The sequence below is a fragment of the Lagenorhynchus albirostris genome, chromosome 8 (assembly GCF_949774975.1).
Source record: "Lagenorhynchus albirostris chromosome 8, mLagAlb1.1, whole genome shotgun sequence".
Taxonomy (NCBI): Eukaryota; Metazoa; Chordata; class Mammalia; order Artiodactyla; family Delphinidae; genus Lagenorhynchus; species Lagenorhynchus albirostris.
In genome coordinates this window covers 32,125,908-32,140,614 of record NC_083102.1, presented here as the reverse complement: position 1 = coordinate 32,140,614, position 14,707 = coordinate 32,125,908, and the positions used below count along the sequence as shown (strand labels likewise).

General features: G+C 44.1%; 1 protein-coding gene and 1 long non-coding RNA gene across 2 annotated transcripts in view; one reads left to right on the top strand and one right to left on the bottom strand.

Annotated features, from left to right (window-relative positions):
• The window catches only part of LOC132524171 (uncharacterized), a 39,294-nt gene extending 35,966 nt beyond the window's left edge, over positions 1 to 3,328 (top strand). Inside the window, exon 3 of the long non-coding RNA XR_009541808.1 lies at positions 3,137 to 3,328. This is a non-coding gene — a long non-coding RNA (uncharacterized LOC132524171). The remainder of the gene's footprint in view (positions 1 to 3,136) is intronic.
• Positions 1 to 14,707, bottom strand: part of WNT2 (Wnt family member 2) — a 44,356-nt gene that overhangs the window by 9,538 nt on the left and 20,111 nt on the right. The window contains exon 4 of the mRNA XM_060156007.1: positions 8,919 to 9,183. Within this exon, the coding sequence (XP_060011990.1) occupies positions 8,919 to 9,183 (265 nt within the window). The remainder of the gene's footprint in view (positions 1 to 8,918; positions 9,184 to 14,707) is intronic.

The window sequence follows — 14,707 nt, the reverse complement described above, 5'->3', positions numbered from 1 at the left end:
AAGTAAGCAAATACATTATTTTAAAGTACTTAAACATTCTTTTGCTTGCAACACATTAATATGGTAATTAGAGATAATTTTTTTTCTATTTCCCGAAAAAGTAAAGGATGTCTATTTGGTAAATCCTTTGTTGTTAGTAGTTAAATTATGTCAAAGATTTCAAAATAAGAAAATAAAATCTTTTTTTCCTGCAATTTTCTTTCTTTTGAAAGAAAAAAATTCCCTTTTTAAAAAATTTTTCACAAATTCAATCTGATTCTTACTTTCAACTAATTCAAATTAGGGTACTTTTTAGTGTATCCTAAAAGTATAGTAATTCTAGCAAATCTATATTCCAAAAGGTAATGCAGATTTACAGATCATGCCTATAACATAAAGTAGCACTGGAGGTAAAAAGTATTTTGCTATGTTAACAATGAAATCAGATGAACTACCCAGTAATCCCACTGATAACAATAAATGAAAAAGGCCCCCCCCAAAGAGTAAAAGAACTGAGTATGTGGTGGCAGCTAAAAGCAACAGATAGAGTCTGCTGCTGCATTTATGTGAGACCTTTGATCTCATCCAAGGAAATGGGCAGCCAGCAGCATCTTAAGCTCTATAAATGCCCCACTAATGCACTTGAATATGAGGAAAAATTCCATTTAACACTTAAGCTTAAATGGGAATTTTCACAGGCTGTGTATTATAAAGTAATCAGTGATGAGTGAAGACGTGCTTAGTAATTACCTGTCAAAGGAAGATAAAGTTATCTTTAAGCTATGACACTGCACTAATATAAGAATCCAGCTAATATGATGAACATATTTTATGTTGTTTATAGCTTGCCATTTAATTCAATCCAACACATGTTTATGTACTAGATGCCAGGGATTCAGTGGTGAACAGACATATAGTTCCTGCCATCATGGAATCAGAATCCAGTGGGACAGACAGGAAAAATGGTGACTTAGAAGCCTCACCAATACATTTTTCATATCATTCTCTCCTGTTCTAGCACTTTTGAGGTATCAGCTCATGAAATTTCTACAATAAAGCTCAACACAGAAAGGAATGAATAACTGATTCTTTACTTTTCAAAGTGACAAATGTAAGGTAAGACCTTGTAATAGTGCAATGGAGTGAGGACTGAAACCTAAGAAAATCACATTCCTGTCCAGGCAGGGTTCCCCAGCACCTAGCCTGAGTCTCCTTGCCTGTCACCCACCTGGCTCCTCCACAAGGACGAGGAGGCCTATGAAACCACGAGGGCAAGGACTGAGTCTGTCTACCTCATTTTTGTATTCCTGGGGCTTATCGTAGTTTCTGGCATATAGAAGAGGCTTAATGGATATTTGTTCCATGACGAGATGAGGGAGCTCAGGTGTCCTGGTGGGAATTGTACATTTAGTATCAAAACAAGGTCCATTGCAACAAAAAGAATAAAATATCTAGGAATAAACCTACCTAAGGAGACAAAAGACCTGTATGCAGAAAATTATAAGACACTGATAAAAGAAATTAAAGATGATACAAATAGATGGAGAGATAAACCATGTTCTTGGATTGGAAGAATCAACATTGTGAAAATGACTCTACTACCCAAAGCAATCTACAGATTCAATGCAATGCCTATCAAGCTACCACTGGCACTTTTCACAGAACTAGAACAAAAAATTTCACAATTTGTATGGAAACACAAAAGACCTCGAATAGTCAAAGCAATCTTCAGAACGAAAAACGGAGCTGGAGGAATCAGGCTCCCTGACTTCAGACTATACTACAAAGCTACAGTCATCAAGATGGTATGGTACTGGCACAAAAACAGAAATATAGCTCAATGGAACAGGATAGAAAGCCCAGAGATAAACCCACGCACATATGGTCACCTTATCTTTGATAAAGGAGGCAAGAATATACAATGGAGAAAAGACAGCCTCTTCAATAAGTGGTGCTGGGAAAACTGTACAGGTACACGTAAAAGTATGAGATCAGAACACTTCCTAACACCATACACAAAAATAAGCTCAAAATGGATTAAAGATCTAAATGTAAGGCCAGACACTATCAAACTCTTAGAGGAAAACATAGGCAGAACAGTCTATGACATAAATCACCGCAAGATCCTTTTTGACCCACCTCCTAGAGAAATGGAAATAAAAACAAACAAATGGGACCTAATGAAACTTCAAAGCTTTTGCACAGCCAAGGAAACCATAAACAAGACCAAAAGACAACCCTCAGAATGGGAGAAAATATTTGCAAATGAAGCAACTGACAAAGGATTAATCTCCAAAATTTACAAGCAGCTCATGCAGCTCAATAACAAAAAAACAAACAACCCAATCCAAAAATGGCCAGAAGACCTAAATAGATATTTCTCCAAAGAACATATACAGATTGTCAACAGAACTACCATACGACCCAGCAATCCCACTACTGGGCATATACCCTGAGAAAACCATAATTCAAAAATAGTCATGTACCAAAATGTTCACTGCAGCTCTATTTACAATAGCCAGGAGATGGAAGCAACCTAAGTGTCCATCATCAGATGAATGGATAAAGAAGATGTGGCACATATATACAATGGAATATTACTCAGCCATAAAAAGAAACGGAATTGAGTTATTTGTAGTGAGGTGGATGGACCTAGAGTGTGTCATACAGAGTGAAGTCAGAAAGAGAAAAACAAATACCGTATGCTAACACATATATATGGAATCTAAGGAAAAAAAAAAGTCATGAAGAACCTAGGGGTAAGATGGGAATAAAGACACAGACCTACTAGAGAATGAACTTGAGGATATGGGGAGGGAGAAGAGTAAGCTGTGACAAAGTGAGAGAGTGGCATGGACATATATACACTACCAAATGTAAAATAGATAGCTAATGGGAAGCAGCCGCATGGCACAGGGAGATCAGCTCCGTGCTTTGTTACCACCTAGAGGAGTGGGATAGGGAGGGTGGGAGGGAGGGAGACGCAAGAGGGAAGAGATATGGGAACATATGTATATGTATAACTGATTCACTTTGTTATAAAGCAGAAACTAACACACCATTGTAAAGCAATTATACTCCAATAAAGATGTTAAAAAAAAAAACAAGGTCCACCCACTGCTATTGGCTGACATGGTGTTCCCTTGTTTTTCATCAGGTCACAAGCACAGCATTCAGAGGTTCTGCAAACCAGACCACACCACAGGGCAGGTCTAGAACACCAAACTCTGTAAGCCGTGGTTGGAGTTGTGTGTTCCTTTGGTGCTGAGCTGTTTGCTAAAGACGATTAATGTGGAAAAAACCGTGATACCCGAGGGAGGTCTTACATCGTTCACAGCCTGCAGCTCTCAGCCAGGTACAGGTAACCCCCGACGGTGAGAAAGTTCACTTCGAGCATTTCACTTTTACGAAAGACCTACATTGGTACCTGTTTCTTTCTTTCTTTTTTTTTTTTTTTTGGCTAACTGGAAGAAATCCCAAGAGAATTTTCGCTTTTACAAAAAAAGGCGAAAAGTGAACAAAGCGCTCAGCGTTTGTTTTTGCAGCAAGCTGTTAGAGAGGCAGCGCAAACCTGAGCAGCAGGGGTGACCCCCCATCAAGCTCCTCAGGACCCACACAGCATCTCAGCATCAGGGCGCCATCACTTTGAAAGGAGTCTGTGAGGTATTGTGCTTTATCTCAATTTATCTTGTGCATCTATTAGCAAGATGTATCCTAAGGTAATTGCTTATTCGCTTTATACCATTTCGGCCTACGAAAGGTTCCATGGGAAGGCTCTACTTCCAGACAGTGAGGGAAACCTGTATCAGGTTTTCAGCAACAAGTTAAACAACTGTTGAACTCCATTTGCTTTTTGTACTTGACTGGACAAGAGGCGGAGGGTTGCTTGTTTTCTACAGTGGGAGAAGAGACCTCAGGGTGACCTCTGGCCCAGGTCAGGGTTTTTACAAAATAACCAGTGAAAGTGGCCTGTGATTAGGTGCAGACGCTTCCCTGGAGAGGACAGCAGCATTCCTTAGTTAGCGATGCACCTATCTCTAACTTAAGGGTTTCTTTGATTTACAGATGCCTGGGGAAATAACCAGAGAAGATAACCACAGAACCACCCTTCCCAGAAAGCCCAGTTCCTAGGTCTGCCCTCTAGTTTGGCCTGCAAAATGTCACATGCACAGCATCACATGGCTGTACCTACTCTCCGAATCTCTGGGGAGTATTTATAGTTGAACATCAGAGCACTCACCTTCTTCAACTGAAGACTGGGAGAAAATGTCTTTCGTTATTATTGTTGCCATAAGAAAATCTTCCTTAATCAGATTTTTAGCTTATCATTTCTTAGGAGCAACTGAAGACATTAACACTCTGGAAGGGCTTGTCATTGAAAGGGGCTACTAGGCAACCTGAGCTAGACGTGGGTGAAGTCTCTCCACCTCCCACCTCCCTGCTTTGTGGGCACCTCATCCCATTATGTTCTGTGTCCTCGTGCTGACTCTTTATTACACAGCCCCCCAGTCACTACCATCACATTTCAGGAAGTAAAGTGAGAAAAGTATAGATTTGGGGTTTGACTTTATTTATTTTGTTTTGTTTATCACTTACAGGCCATGAACTCTTGGGCAAGTTAACTTTTCAGAGGCTCAGTTTCCTTCTCTGTAAATGGAGGTAACAGCTGTGAACATTCAGAGAAAATACACATAAAGCTTGTAGCCCACGGACTGATTCTCAGTAGGAATTCACCCAAAGTTCCCATCACCTTTCCTCACCTGAGGTCTGGGTCTGTCCTCACCCAGGAATACCCTAGGGTCTTGACTCACCCTTCTGTAATTCTCACCAAAATTCACTAGTCCTGGTATCACCATTTCAGGACTTCACTAAAGGGCTGATTTGCTGATCTCTGTCAAGCTAATTCCAATGGAAGCTTTGATGGCCGAGATCATTTCAGTGTGCTCTTCCCAGTAAAAGAGGGTTCCAGAAAACGCAGGGCCTTAATGTGAAAGGACACCCTCTTACACTGGGTAAGTCAGGGCAGGGATATTTTTGAATGACATTTATTTAGAGCTCCTCAAATAAAAAAGCTTTCTTTCCTTTGTAAGAGATCAGGTATTTAAAAAAGAAAAATCTCTCTGGATTTCTTCTTACCTAATACTTATGGGAAAATCAGGAACCATGGACTACCTAAATCATGGATTTTTCAAATTTTGATGTGCTTGAGTTTGAAAAGCATACAGAATCTCAGGGGTTTTCCTGAGATTCTGATTCAATAGGTCTCTGAAGAGGCCCTCACACTGGAAAATAGTGGACTATACCTGCAGAGTTTATCCACTCCACAAACCGAAATGACAGACAAGCCGGCTTACTTCAGTCAGGTTACGAGCGAATCTGAACAGGCAGCAGGTGCTGACTAGCAAGACTAAAGTCTGCCAATTGCAAATATCTATTACTTGACAATATTCAACCTGCTCACCATCATTGCTTTTCCAAGTGCTGACAAGGAGAAGGTACCCATCAGTTGAATATTAAATGTGCATGATATATTTTTATTAAAAAAGCAAGATAAAACAAAATAACCGCAACACAGCAGAGTGGGTAGTTTGAGGTGTAATCTAGGGACAAGTTAATATCGATTTTAATAGAGCAAGTGAATATATATATATATGTTATTTGATTTAAATTTTACTGCAAACTTCTGACTTATCTTAGAGCCTGGATACCTCTGATGGTAACCCATCTTGAACATGTTCCATTTACCAGAAGACAGGCCCTTCCTGATGTCGTGTGATCCTAGTGAGGGGAGAGACTCCCTCAGTGATGTCCTGACTCGTTAACTGTGAGTGCTTCTTTAACATACACCAGAGGATGTTAGCACTGACCCAAACAAGGGCACAGAGCCCGGAGAAGGAAGGCCACTGAATTGAGCTCAGGGATCTCCCCTTCTCACAGGTCTCAGACTCTGTCACATCTCCCTGCCTCTAAAGTCAGAAGTTAGAGCTACTCCAGGAAGATTCCGAACCACGCACTCTGACTGACTTGCTAGACTGCATACTACAGAAGTTTCCAGTAGAAAGTGGCCGGGAGGAAGCCTCATCTTTACACAGACCAGCACAAGGCCCTTAGCAGCCATGCGGGTTGAAGGAGGCTGTCTCAGGGAAAATCTGCATCTCATACGTGTGCTATTTGTTTGTGTTATTTGTCCAAATATGAACAATGAAAAAAATACCGTCAGCAATCCAAACTTTTCTCTACATGATATCAAATGCCCTGAATCATATTTTCACTAAAAGAATCATCTCATGGTCAACAGAATTCAAAAGAAATATTGCGAGTTTTCACGGATGACTCTGGCATTTTTCTAGGCAGAAAAATAAAGGCATCAAGTGTAGTTCAGACAAGTTATGACTAACCTAGGAATCTTAGTGGAAATCTGATCTAAAACAATGGAACTGGCTACTTAAAAAATAGTAAGGTGGCTCCTGGTTAGTCAACACCAACCCAGAACCCAATTCACATCTTTTTAAATCAGAGAAGCTAAAATAAGCCTAAAATAGAGCAGAAATAAATTAGGAGGGGGGGTAAATTATATAGCCTCCCTCAGAAAGCCCGCACCTGCAGCAGTGTGCCCAGTGGCTGGTGCATCGGGAGGCAGAGTAAAATGGTTACAAGCATGCGGAGACTCGGGCTCAAGTCCCTCCTCTGCCTCACGCCCATCAAGAGTCTTTGGGCAAAATCCGTAGCCTGCCTGTCAGAGCCTCAGTTGCCCCTCCCATGAAGTGGGATAATAACATACCCACCTTACTCAGTGAGAGAATGTAGATCAAGCCCTAACACATGGCAGGTGCTGCAGATGTGTCTGCTATTTTAGGATCGAGAAAGAGAACTGTGTTCTAATACAGGCAGTAGAAAAAGCAAAGTGTGCAGGAATAACTTAGTATCCTGAAGATGCAGCAGGGGTTTGATTCCAAATCTCCTTTGTGGGGAAGAGAAAGTAAGGTCTTTATTTCAATGACTATCTATGAAGCAGTTAAATGTTCATCAAGCATAACCATTTGCTTCACTGTGCAAACTGCTTCAATCCAAAAAACCAGAAAAGATGTCCCGAGGAAGCAGGTCCTCTTACGTTTAAAATGAGGTTTCTGCTTCACCAGGCCTTTCACGTAATGCATGCCCTGGGAGAAAGGTAAGGACAAGTTGCAGTGTTAGGGTTAGGAGCACAGGCTGTGGGGTCAGACAGCTGGACATCCGTACCCTCCAAGACCAATGAGATCTTGAGCTGGTCATTCACTTTTCTCATCTGTACAATAGGGATGATGATATCCACGGTGCTTATCTGATCTCAAAAAATAAGACGTGAATTTGGTTCTTAGTTGGTGTTGATCAACCAGGAGCCACCCTCTTCTTAGTCATTTTTTTTTTTTCAGTAATCAGTTCCAATGCACTGATGTCATAGGGAGGCTCTAAGGATTAAATAAGACCATGTGTGCAGTGGTCTTAGCCCAGTACCTGGCACACAGGAGTCAGTACATAGTTCCTAAAAGGATCCTGATGTCATCAGCCCCCTGCCCGTCTGAGGAGCCTGAGGTTAAGCAGCTAGTTAATGGCAGAGAGGGACCCAGACCTCTGGGACCCTCCTGTACCAACGCACAGGTTTCTTGGGGATTCGGCGAAACTTTGGCCTGACAGGTAGGATGACTTGTTAGAGGTCGCAAAGCATGTGAGGAATGCAGCAGGGCACAGCATCTGGCCCTTTTGCTCAGCAGTTATTAATCCAGAGGCTGCATGTACAAACTTGCTCCAGTGCTGCAAAGAACCAGCTCATCAAACCATGAAGGAAATCCAACCACTCGGGGACAAAGAAGAGGCTTTGGACTTCTTGTGACATTCCCCGGTAATCATGCCTCTTGGTCAGACCTGTGATAGGAGCTGCTGACGTCTGCACTGTTTTACTGTTTCCTTTGCAATTACTTTGGAATGAAAAACAAACTCAGAATTTGAATTCTAGGATGTTTTTCCTGGTAATGAATTCCCTTGCTTTCTACTAAGTCTGAAAAGTTGGCTTCAGCCAAGTTGGCTGTGGGCTCTCCATCACCTCCTCTCCACTGAGACTTGTACTCAGTGGAGAGTACAAGTACTTGTATTTTGTACCAGAGTCTTTGCATGGACTGTGCTAAGCAAGGAGTTCAGTGCTGACCGGGAGGGGCAAGAGGTGGAGGAAAGCACGCATATAAAACCCACAGGTGGCAACAGCTGTGCTAAGGCTGACGGAGCTGCTCTTTGAGTGAGTTCAGGACAGAGAAGGTGCCGTCGTCAAGGGAAGGGTGTGGCTTTAATAAACGAACTGCCTCTTATGCAGCCCTCTTCCACTGCTCACCGACAGCTGAGCCAGTGGGGATGAATTCTTGCTTTCAAGTATTTGGCAACTTTCTGAGCATTGTGGAAAGAGCAAGGGAGTGTGAAGTATGGAGGATTTCAGAACAGGCTAACTGTAAATCCCTGGGACCCTCTCCACAGTGACAGAGGTGGGATTTAAAGCGGCAGCAGATACACCGCAAAGCTGTCCTCCTCTCAGCCTCAGGATCACAGGAAAGATGCTGTGTTTCTATACATATGGACATTAACCCACTAATTAGAGTCCTGTCCAGGCTGAAGAATTTTGCTAATCTGCATACTTTGACTTTTTGCCACGTGCATTCTTGTTGGGTTCCCATTTCTCCAGAATCTGCACATTATCAACCAGTTTCTCCAGGTGCTTAGGAGAGCTCTCTGTGCACTTTAAATATGAATTATAAAGAACCTGAGCTTTGAACCTGCAGGCAGCAGACTGCGCGTATAGGATTGGCAGGCGGAAAATACAGAACTTTGCACTTAAATTTTAACTCTGCATTTAAATTGCAGAGTGCTGATTGTTGGAATAATTAGGTGCTGTGAATAAAATGTTTTGAACTTACCTGCATCCCGGTCCCGGATACAGTAGTCTGGAGAATTCTCAAAATACACGAGGTCATTTTTCGTCGGCTTTTTAAACCTCTTGTTAGCCACAGTGAAACCAGTGCCATCCTGGTTCATGACAACTTGGATGGCTCCGTTGTACTTCCTCCAGAGATAATCGCCCGTTTTTCTGAAGTCGGCCATGGCCAGCCAGCAGGTCCTCAAGGTACATGAGCCGCTCACGCCATGACACTTGCACTCCTGTTTCAAGAACCGCTTTACAGCCTGTGGGAGAAGACGGGCAAGTTCAGTGGAGGCGGACTCCAGCACGTACATGTGAAGGATATGAAAAAGAATGTATATATATATATATAAAACTGAATCACTTTGCTGCACAGTAGAAATTAACACAACATTGCAAATCAACTATACTTCAATCAAATAAATTTTTTTAAAAAGGGAAAAAAAAGAAGTGACCAAAGACCCAGGATCCTGGGGCTCAGGACTGGGAGATGTTGGGGTCATTTGCTGGTCTCTTCAGCCATACCACACTGCAGCAGATGGCGGGGGACAGCGCCTGACTGCGAATGAGCTTCCCTTGGGGGATAACAAAAGCCCCACTAATTTGAATTTACTGGGGTATGGGGCCGGCTTGAAGAATGAGGGAATGAATTAGAGTATTTTCTAAAAATATATAGCTTTACTATCAATATATTGGAAATGTATACTATTACTCAAATTAACAAAGTAATCGCTAAGCCCGTTTTCTTTCAATAAAACAATAATAGTGATTGTTCCTATTTCTGAGGTGCTTTCCATGTTCTGGGCATTGTAATAATGCTTTCTGAACTCTATCCTGATGACCCTGTTCTCAACAATCCTGTGCTACAGTACTTATTTTGCAGTGATTGAGGAGCAAGACTTACAGAGGTTAAACACTTGTCCAAGGTGACACAGCTGGTACAGGACAGAGTCAGGGTACACTGGAAAGTCAGTTGGTGACCCTCAGGGTGACATTAAATTTGGGAGATTGTCACTCAACTTCACCCAAGTTATTCAGCTTAGCAGGCAGGGCTGGGCTCGCTCTGTTGTTTCGTAGAGAGGAAGCAGAGGCAAGTGGGATGACTAGGGGCTCCCTCATCAGATACCAAAAGCACAGTGACACTCAGAAAGGCAGTGGGAGAGATGGGCCTTGGAGATCTCAAGTCTGAGCCTTTGATTCTCAGCTCAGTCATGGAGCAGAGGAGGAGAAACCTGCCTTTTGAGGGTCCCCATCCTCTCCATTTGCATGTCCAAGACAGAGGGTATCTAGGATGGGGGGCATAGGCAGAAGGGGAATGAGACCCCTTGATGACATTATGCAAGGTGGCACTAGGAGCCAAGTTCTTAGGGTAACGCATTGAGAGACCTGTTTCTAAGAACTTGGAGGTGACAGTTGGAACCTTGCTCAGCCCACTCCCTGAGGTTCTGGTATAATTGGTCTGGGGATGGGGTACGGGCGGTTGGCTCCAGAATGCAGCCCGGTGGAGCTCCCTGCAGCACCCTAGCTCACCCTCCACCCCACTCCACAGCAACCAATGTTCCAGGCTGCCTCTCCCTCCCCGGAGCCTCACCCCAGGTAACTCTGCCCTGGTGTTTCCTCTGCCACAGACTCAGTTTCTGAACAAGGCTATAGTATCAATGGGACTACGTGTGCAGAAATGTTCGTCACTCCAGAAGCTCAGGCCCACAGAAGCATTCTAGAAGGAGCCAAGACAGCATGGTGGCTCCACGGTTGTGCATTCACTCATCCCCTTCCCAGCTCGGGCCTTGGCACCACAGGTTTCCCGCTTTGCCCCCCACGGAGGACTGTGCCCTGTTACATTTGAAATCTGTCCTCTTCAGGATGAGCCAGCTTTGGAGTGAAGGACAGAGAAGGAAGCAGGAGAAATGGCATCAGTTTGGTCTCCCAGGTCCCAGGGATCTGGGCATCTTTAAAGGATTTCTTAGAATGAACTCCTTTTCTGGAACTACACTCCCCATATGGCCCCCACCCTGCCCCCCTATCTTTATATTCCAGGTGTTTGGTATGAGGCTCACCGGGTGACTTGGACAGCAGGCCTCTGCCAGAGAAAAACCCCTAGGAGGGCCGTCTTGGCTCCCCCAGTCTGCCCCATTTGGGTCACCTGTCCAGGAGCCCTCTATCCTAAGATCTCAATGGAGCCACGCAGAACTCACTCCATGCCAAGTGCTTGGGAATTGACTATGAATGCTCATTCTTCAAAGCTTATTCCTTTAAAAGCTGGGTTATTTACTCATAAGTAAGACTCCTAGATTTAAAAATAACAGGAAATATTACTTCCCTTTCTTTGTAATACTAGGTTTCCAGGTTGCAAAGTTCGAACTCGGTAACTGAAGGGTTTGCATATTAATTGAAAATACACCTTGTGAGCCCTTATAAATACGCACAGCTGTGGCAGTCGTACACCCTGTTGATCATCATCGTCATTCACTGTTGAGTGGCAGCAGCCACTTCCCTCTTCCTTGCTAACTTCTGTTCAGGTGTTGGGCAGCCACGTGCTTCAGAAGTGGCCCAGCTTCTCTCTGACCCGGAGCAGCCCAAATCAATAATACTAATTGCCACTGATTTTTTTCGGCAGAGGGCACGTGATGATTCAATTTGGGCCAATATGATGTTAGGAATAGTCTGTTGGGGGGCTTGTAAGAAAGGTCTCTTCGCTCTGTAGAAGGGGAGAAAGTCCTCTTCTCTGTCTCTGGACGCTGCTTTCTGCAGCAGCCTCCTTGGGACATGAGGCAGCCAGTGCAGGACGAGCAACAAGCTGCAGACGGCAGTCTGGAAGGATAGGAAGAACTGGGTTCTGGCGGGTGTTGCTGAACTGCCTGAATGAACCCGCTGTGGCCCGGCCCTGCCTCCAGACTTCTCGGGATCCAAGATATTAAGTTTTCCTCATTATTTAGTGTCCCCGGGGTCTGTTACTTATAAGCGAAAGTATTTCCACTGGAACCATGGTTAGTTCTTTTTTTGTTTTTTTTTTAACATCTTTATTGGAGTATAATTGCTTTACAATGGTGTGTTAGTTTCTGCTTTATAACAAAGTGAATCAGTTATATGTATACATATATCCCCATATCCCCTCCCTCTTGCATCTCCCTCCCACCCTCCCTCTCCCACCCCTCTAGGTGGTCACAAAACACTGAACTGATCTCCCTGTGCCATACAGCTACTTCCCACTAGCTATCTATTTTACATCTGGCAGTGTATATATGTCCCTGCCACTCTCTCACGTCGTCCCAGCTTACCCTTCCCCCTTCCCGTGTCCTCAAGTCCATTCTCTACGTCTGCGTCTTTATTCCTGTCCTGCCCCTAGGTTCTTCAGAACCATTTTGTTTGTTTGTTTTAGATTCCCTATATATGTGTTAGCATACAGTATTTGTTTTTCTCTTTCTGACTTACTTCACTCTGTACGACAGACTTTAGGTCAGTTCTTGATTGTGGATTAATCACGGGCTTGACAATTAACCAAGGGGGAAAGTGAGACACCTTCTCTGGTACTGGGTTTGCTTGCATCTCCAGGCCCCATTCCTAACACACAGTCCGAGAAGTGCTCAATCACACCTGGGTGCTACCTCCACCTCTTCTATGTCCCAGGTTTGCAGACTTGAAATTCAAACCCTTAACCTTGAAGAGGGCAATACCCCACTCCATCAGCGAGGCAGAGGGAAGGGACCTAAGGCTAGGCGGCCTGACTTAGACAGTAGTTGAGGTAAGAGTAAGAAATGGGATGGAGAAGCTCACGGTAAGTTTGCCTAGTCTGGAAGAATTCCAATATTCAAATGTTGTAATAACGTTATAATAATACGCACCACACAGTGAGTACTGCACTATGTGCCAGGCTCCGCCCATTATCTTACTTAATTACCATGATTAGGCAAAGCGGATTATTTTTCCCACGAAACCCGGGATCAGTGAGGAAAGTAAAATTCCCCAGAGTCACCCAGCTAGACAGAGGCAGACTAGGATGTGAATCAGATATGTCTCATTCCCAGATCCATGCTCTTTCTAAAAACACATTTAAAATCTTCATATAAATTGCACTGTGTTTTTCTCAACTTTTGAATTGTGCATACTGTGCTTCCCTCTATCCTTTTGAATAAATCAAGAATGAAATGAATAATATTAGAGACCTATTATAATGGGGCAGAAAAGAAGTAGAGAGAGATATGGGGAGGAATTACATTGCATCTTCCAAACTAATTGTCATCGAAAATCTATGAAACAGGCCATTCACAGGAGAAATACAAAGTACCAACAAAGAGACAAAAAGATGTTCAACTTCACTAGTAATCAGAGAAATGCAAACTGAAGCAATGTAACACCTTTTTTTCTTTGCCTAGCAGGTTAGCAAATAGTGAAAAGATTGATAATTTGATAATATTTGGTGTTGGTAAGAGTATGGAAAGGAGATGCTATAACAAACTGTTGGTGAGAATGTACGGTATCCTCTGACCTTGCGATTGCACTCTGGAAATATCTGCACAAGTTTTGAAGGATGCATACCCACATGGATATTCACTGCAGCATAATTAGCAAGAGCAAAATATTAGGAAAAAACCAAATGACATCAACAGGACAAGGGTTAAGCAAATTATGGTATGTGCTTAATAAAGGAATACGATGTGGTCTTTGATTAATGATGTAGATCATTCTTACAATATAAAAGGGTGTCAGATGAAAAGCAAAATGCAGAACAGTATACGTGGTATGATCCACTTTTTTGGGGTTTTTTTTTTTGCGGTACGCGGGCCTCTCACTGTTGCGGCCTCTCCCGCTGCGGAGCACAGGCTCCGGACGCGCAGGCTCAGCGGCCATGGCTCACGGGCCCAGCCGCTCCGCGGCACGTGGGATCTTCCCGGAACGGGGCACAAACCCGTGTCCCCTGCATCGGCAGGCGGACTCTCAACCACTGCGCCACCAGGGAAGCCCTGATCCACTTTTTAAAGGCCTGCGTATGTGTGCATACACAGAGAAGAAGGAAGGGAAAGAATGTTCATTTATAATCTGGCTGCCGTTTGAGAGGCTGCTTGATCTGGAAAGAGTTAAAAAAACAAAAAAAAACCCAGGAATTTGGGGATTGTTCTCTGGCACCTAGAGAGAGCAGAGCAGTGGTTCTCCTCTTGGATACACATCAAAATCACCTGGGGACCCTTTCGGTCACAGAGACCCTGGCCTCTCCCGGACCTGAATATACCAGAACCTGCCCTGGGGGTGGGGCCCAGCCTTGATGGTACTTCCGGTCTCAGGTGCTTCTAATACGCAGCCAGGCTGAGAATCAAGTCCACACCTGGGAAAGCAGCGGAGGAGGAAAGGAGGCCGCGCACCAAGGCCAGAGTCCGGGGCCCACGGAGGGCCGGAGCAGGTGAGAAATTCTCGTGGAGGGGTCGGTCTTAGGACTTAGGTCCTAGGAACTGAGATATCTCATGACTGAATTAGAAGTGGTGTCCTACCCTGTATCTTCAAAATGTTCTGACCTCTAGGGAAAATTTCCCACAAGCAGCAGTTTGCGCTAGTGCTGCTTTGGAGGGTACGAAAGATGGCGACCAGTGGAGTAAAAGCCAAGCGCTCTCAGAGAGACAGGTTGCAGTGGAGGGTCCTGCCCGGAGGGACGCTCCCCCGGGGTCTCGGGAGGCGCTGGCTGAGGGAATGGTGGGCTTCTCCCGCAGGCCGCTGAAGGAGCGGCTGCAGACCTTTTATTTGCACCTTAAAGGAAATGAGCGAACGAAGGGGTCGGGGCGGAGGGGGTGGGGGCGC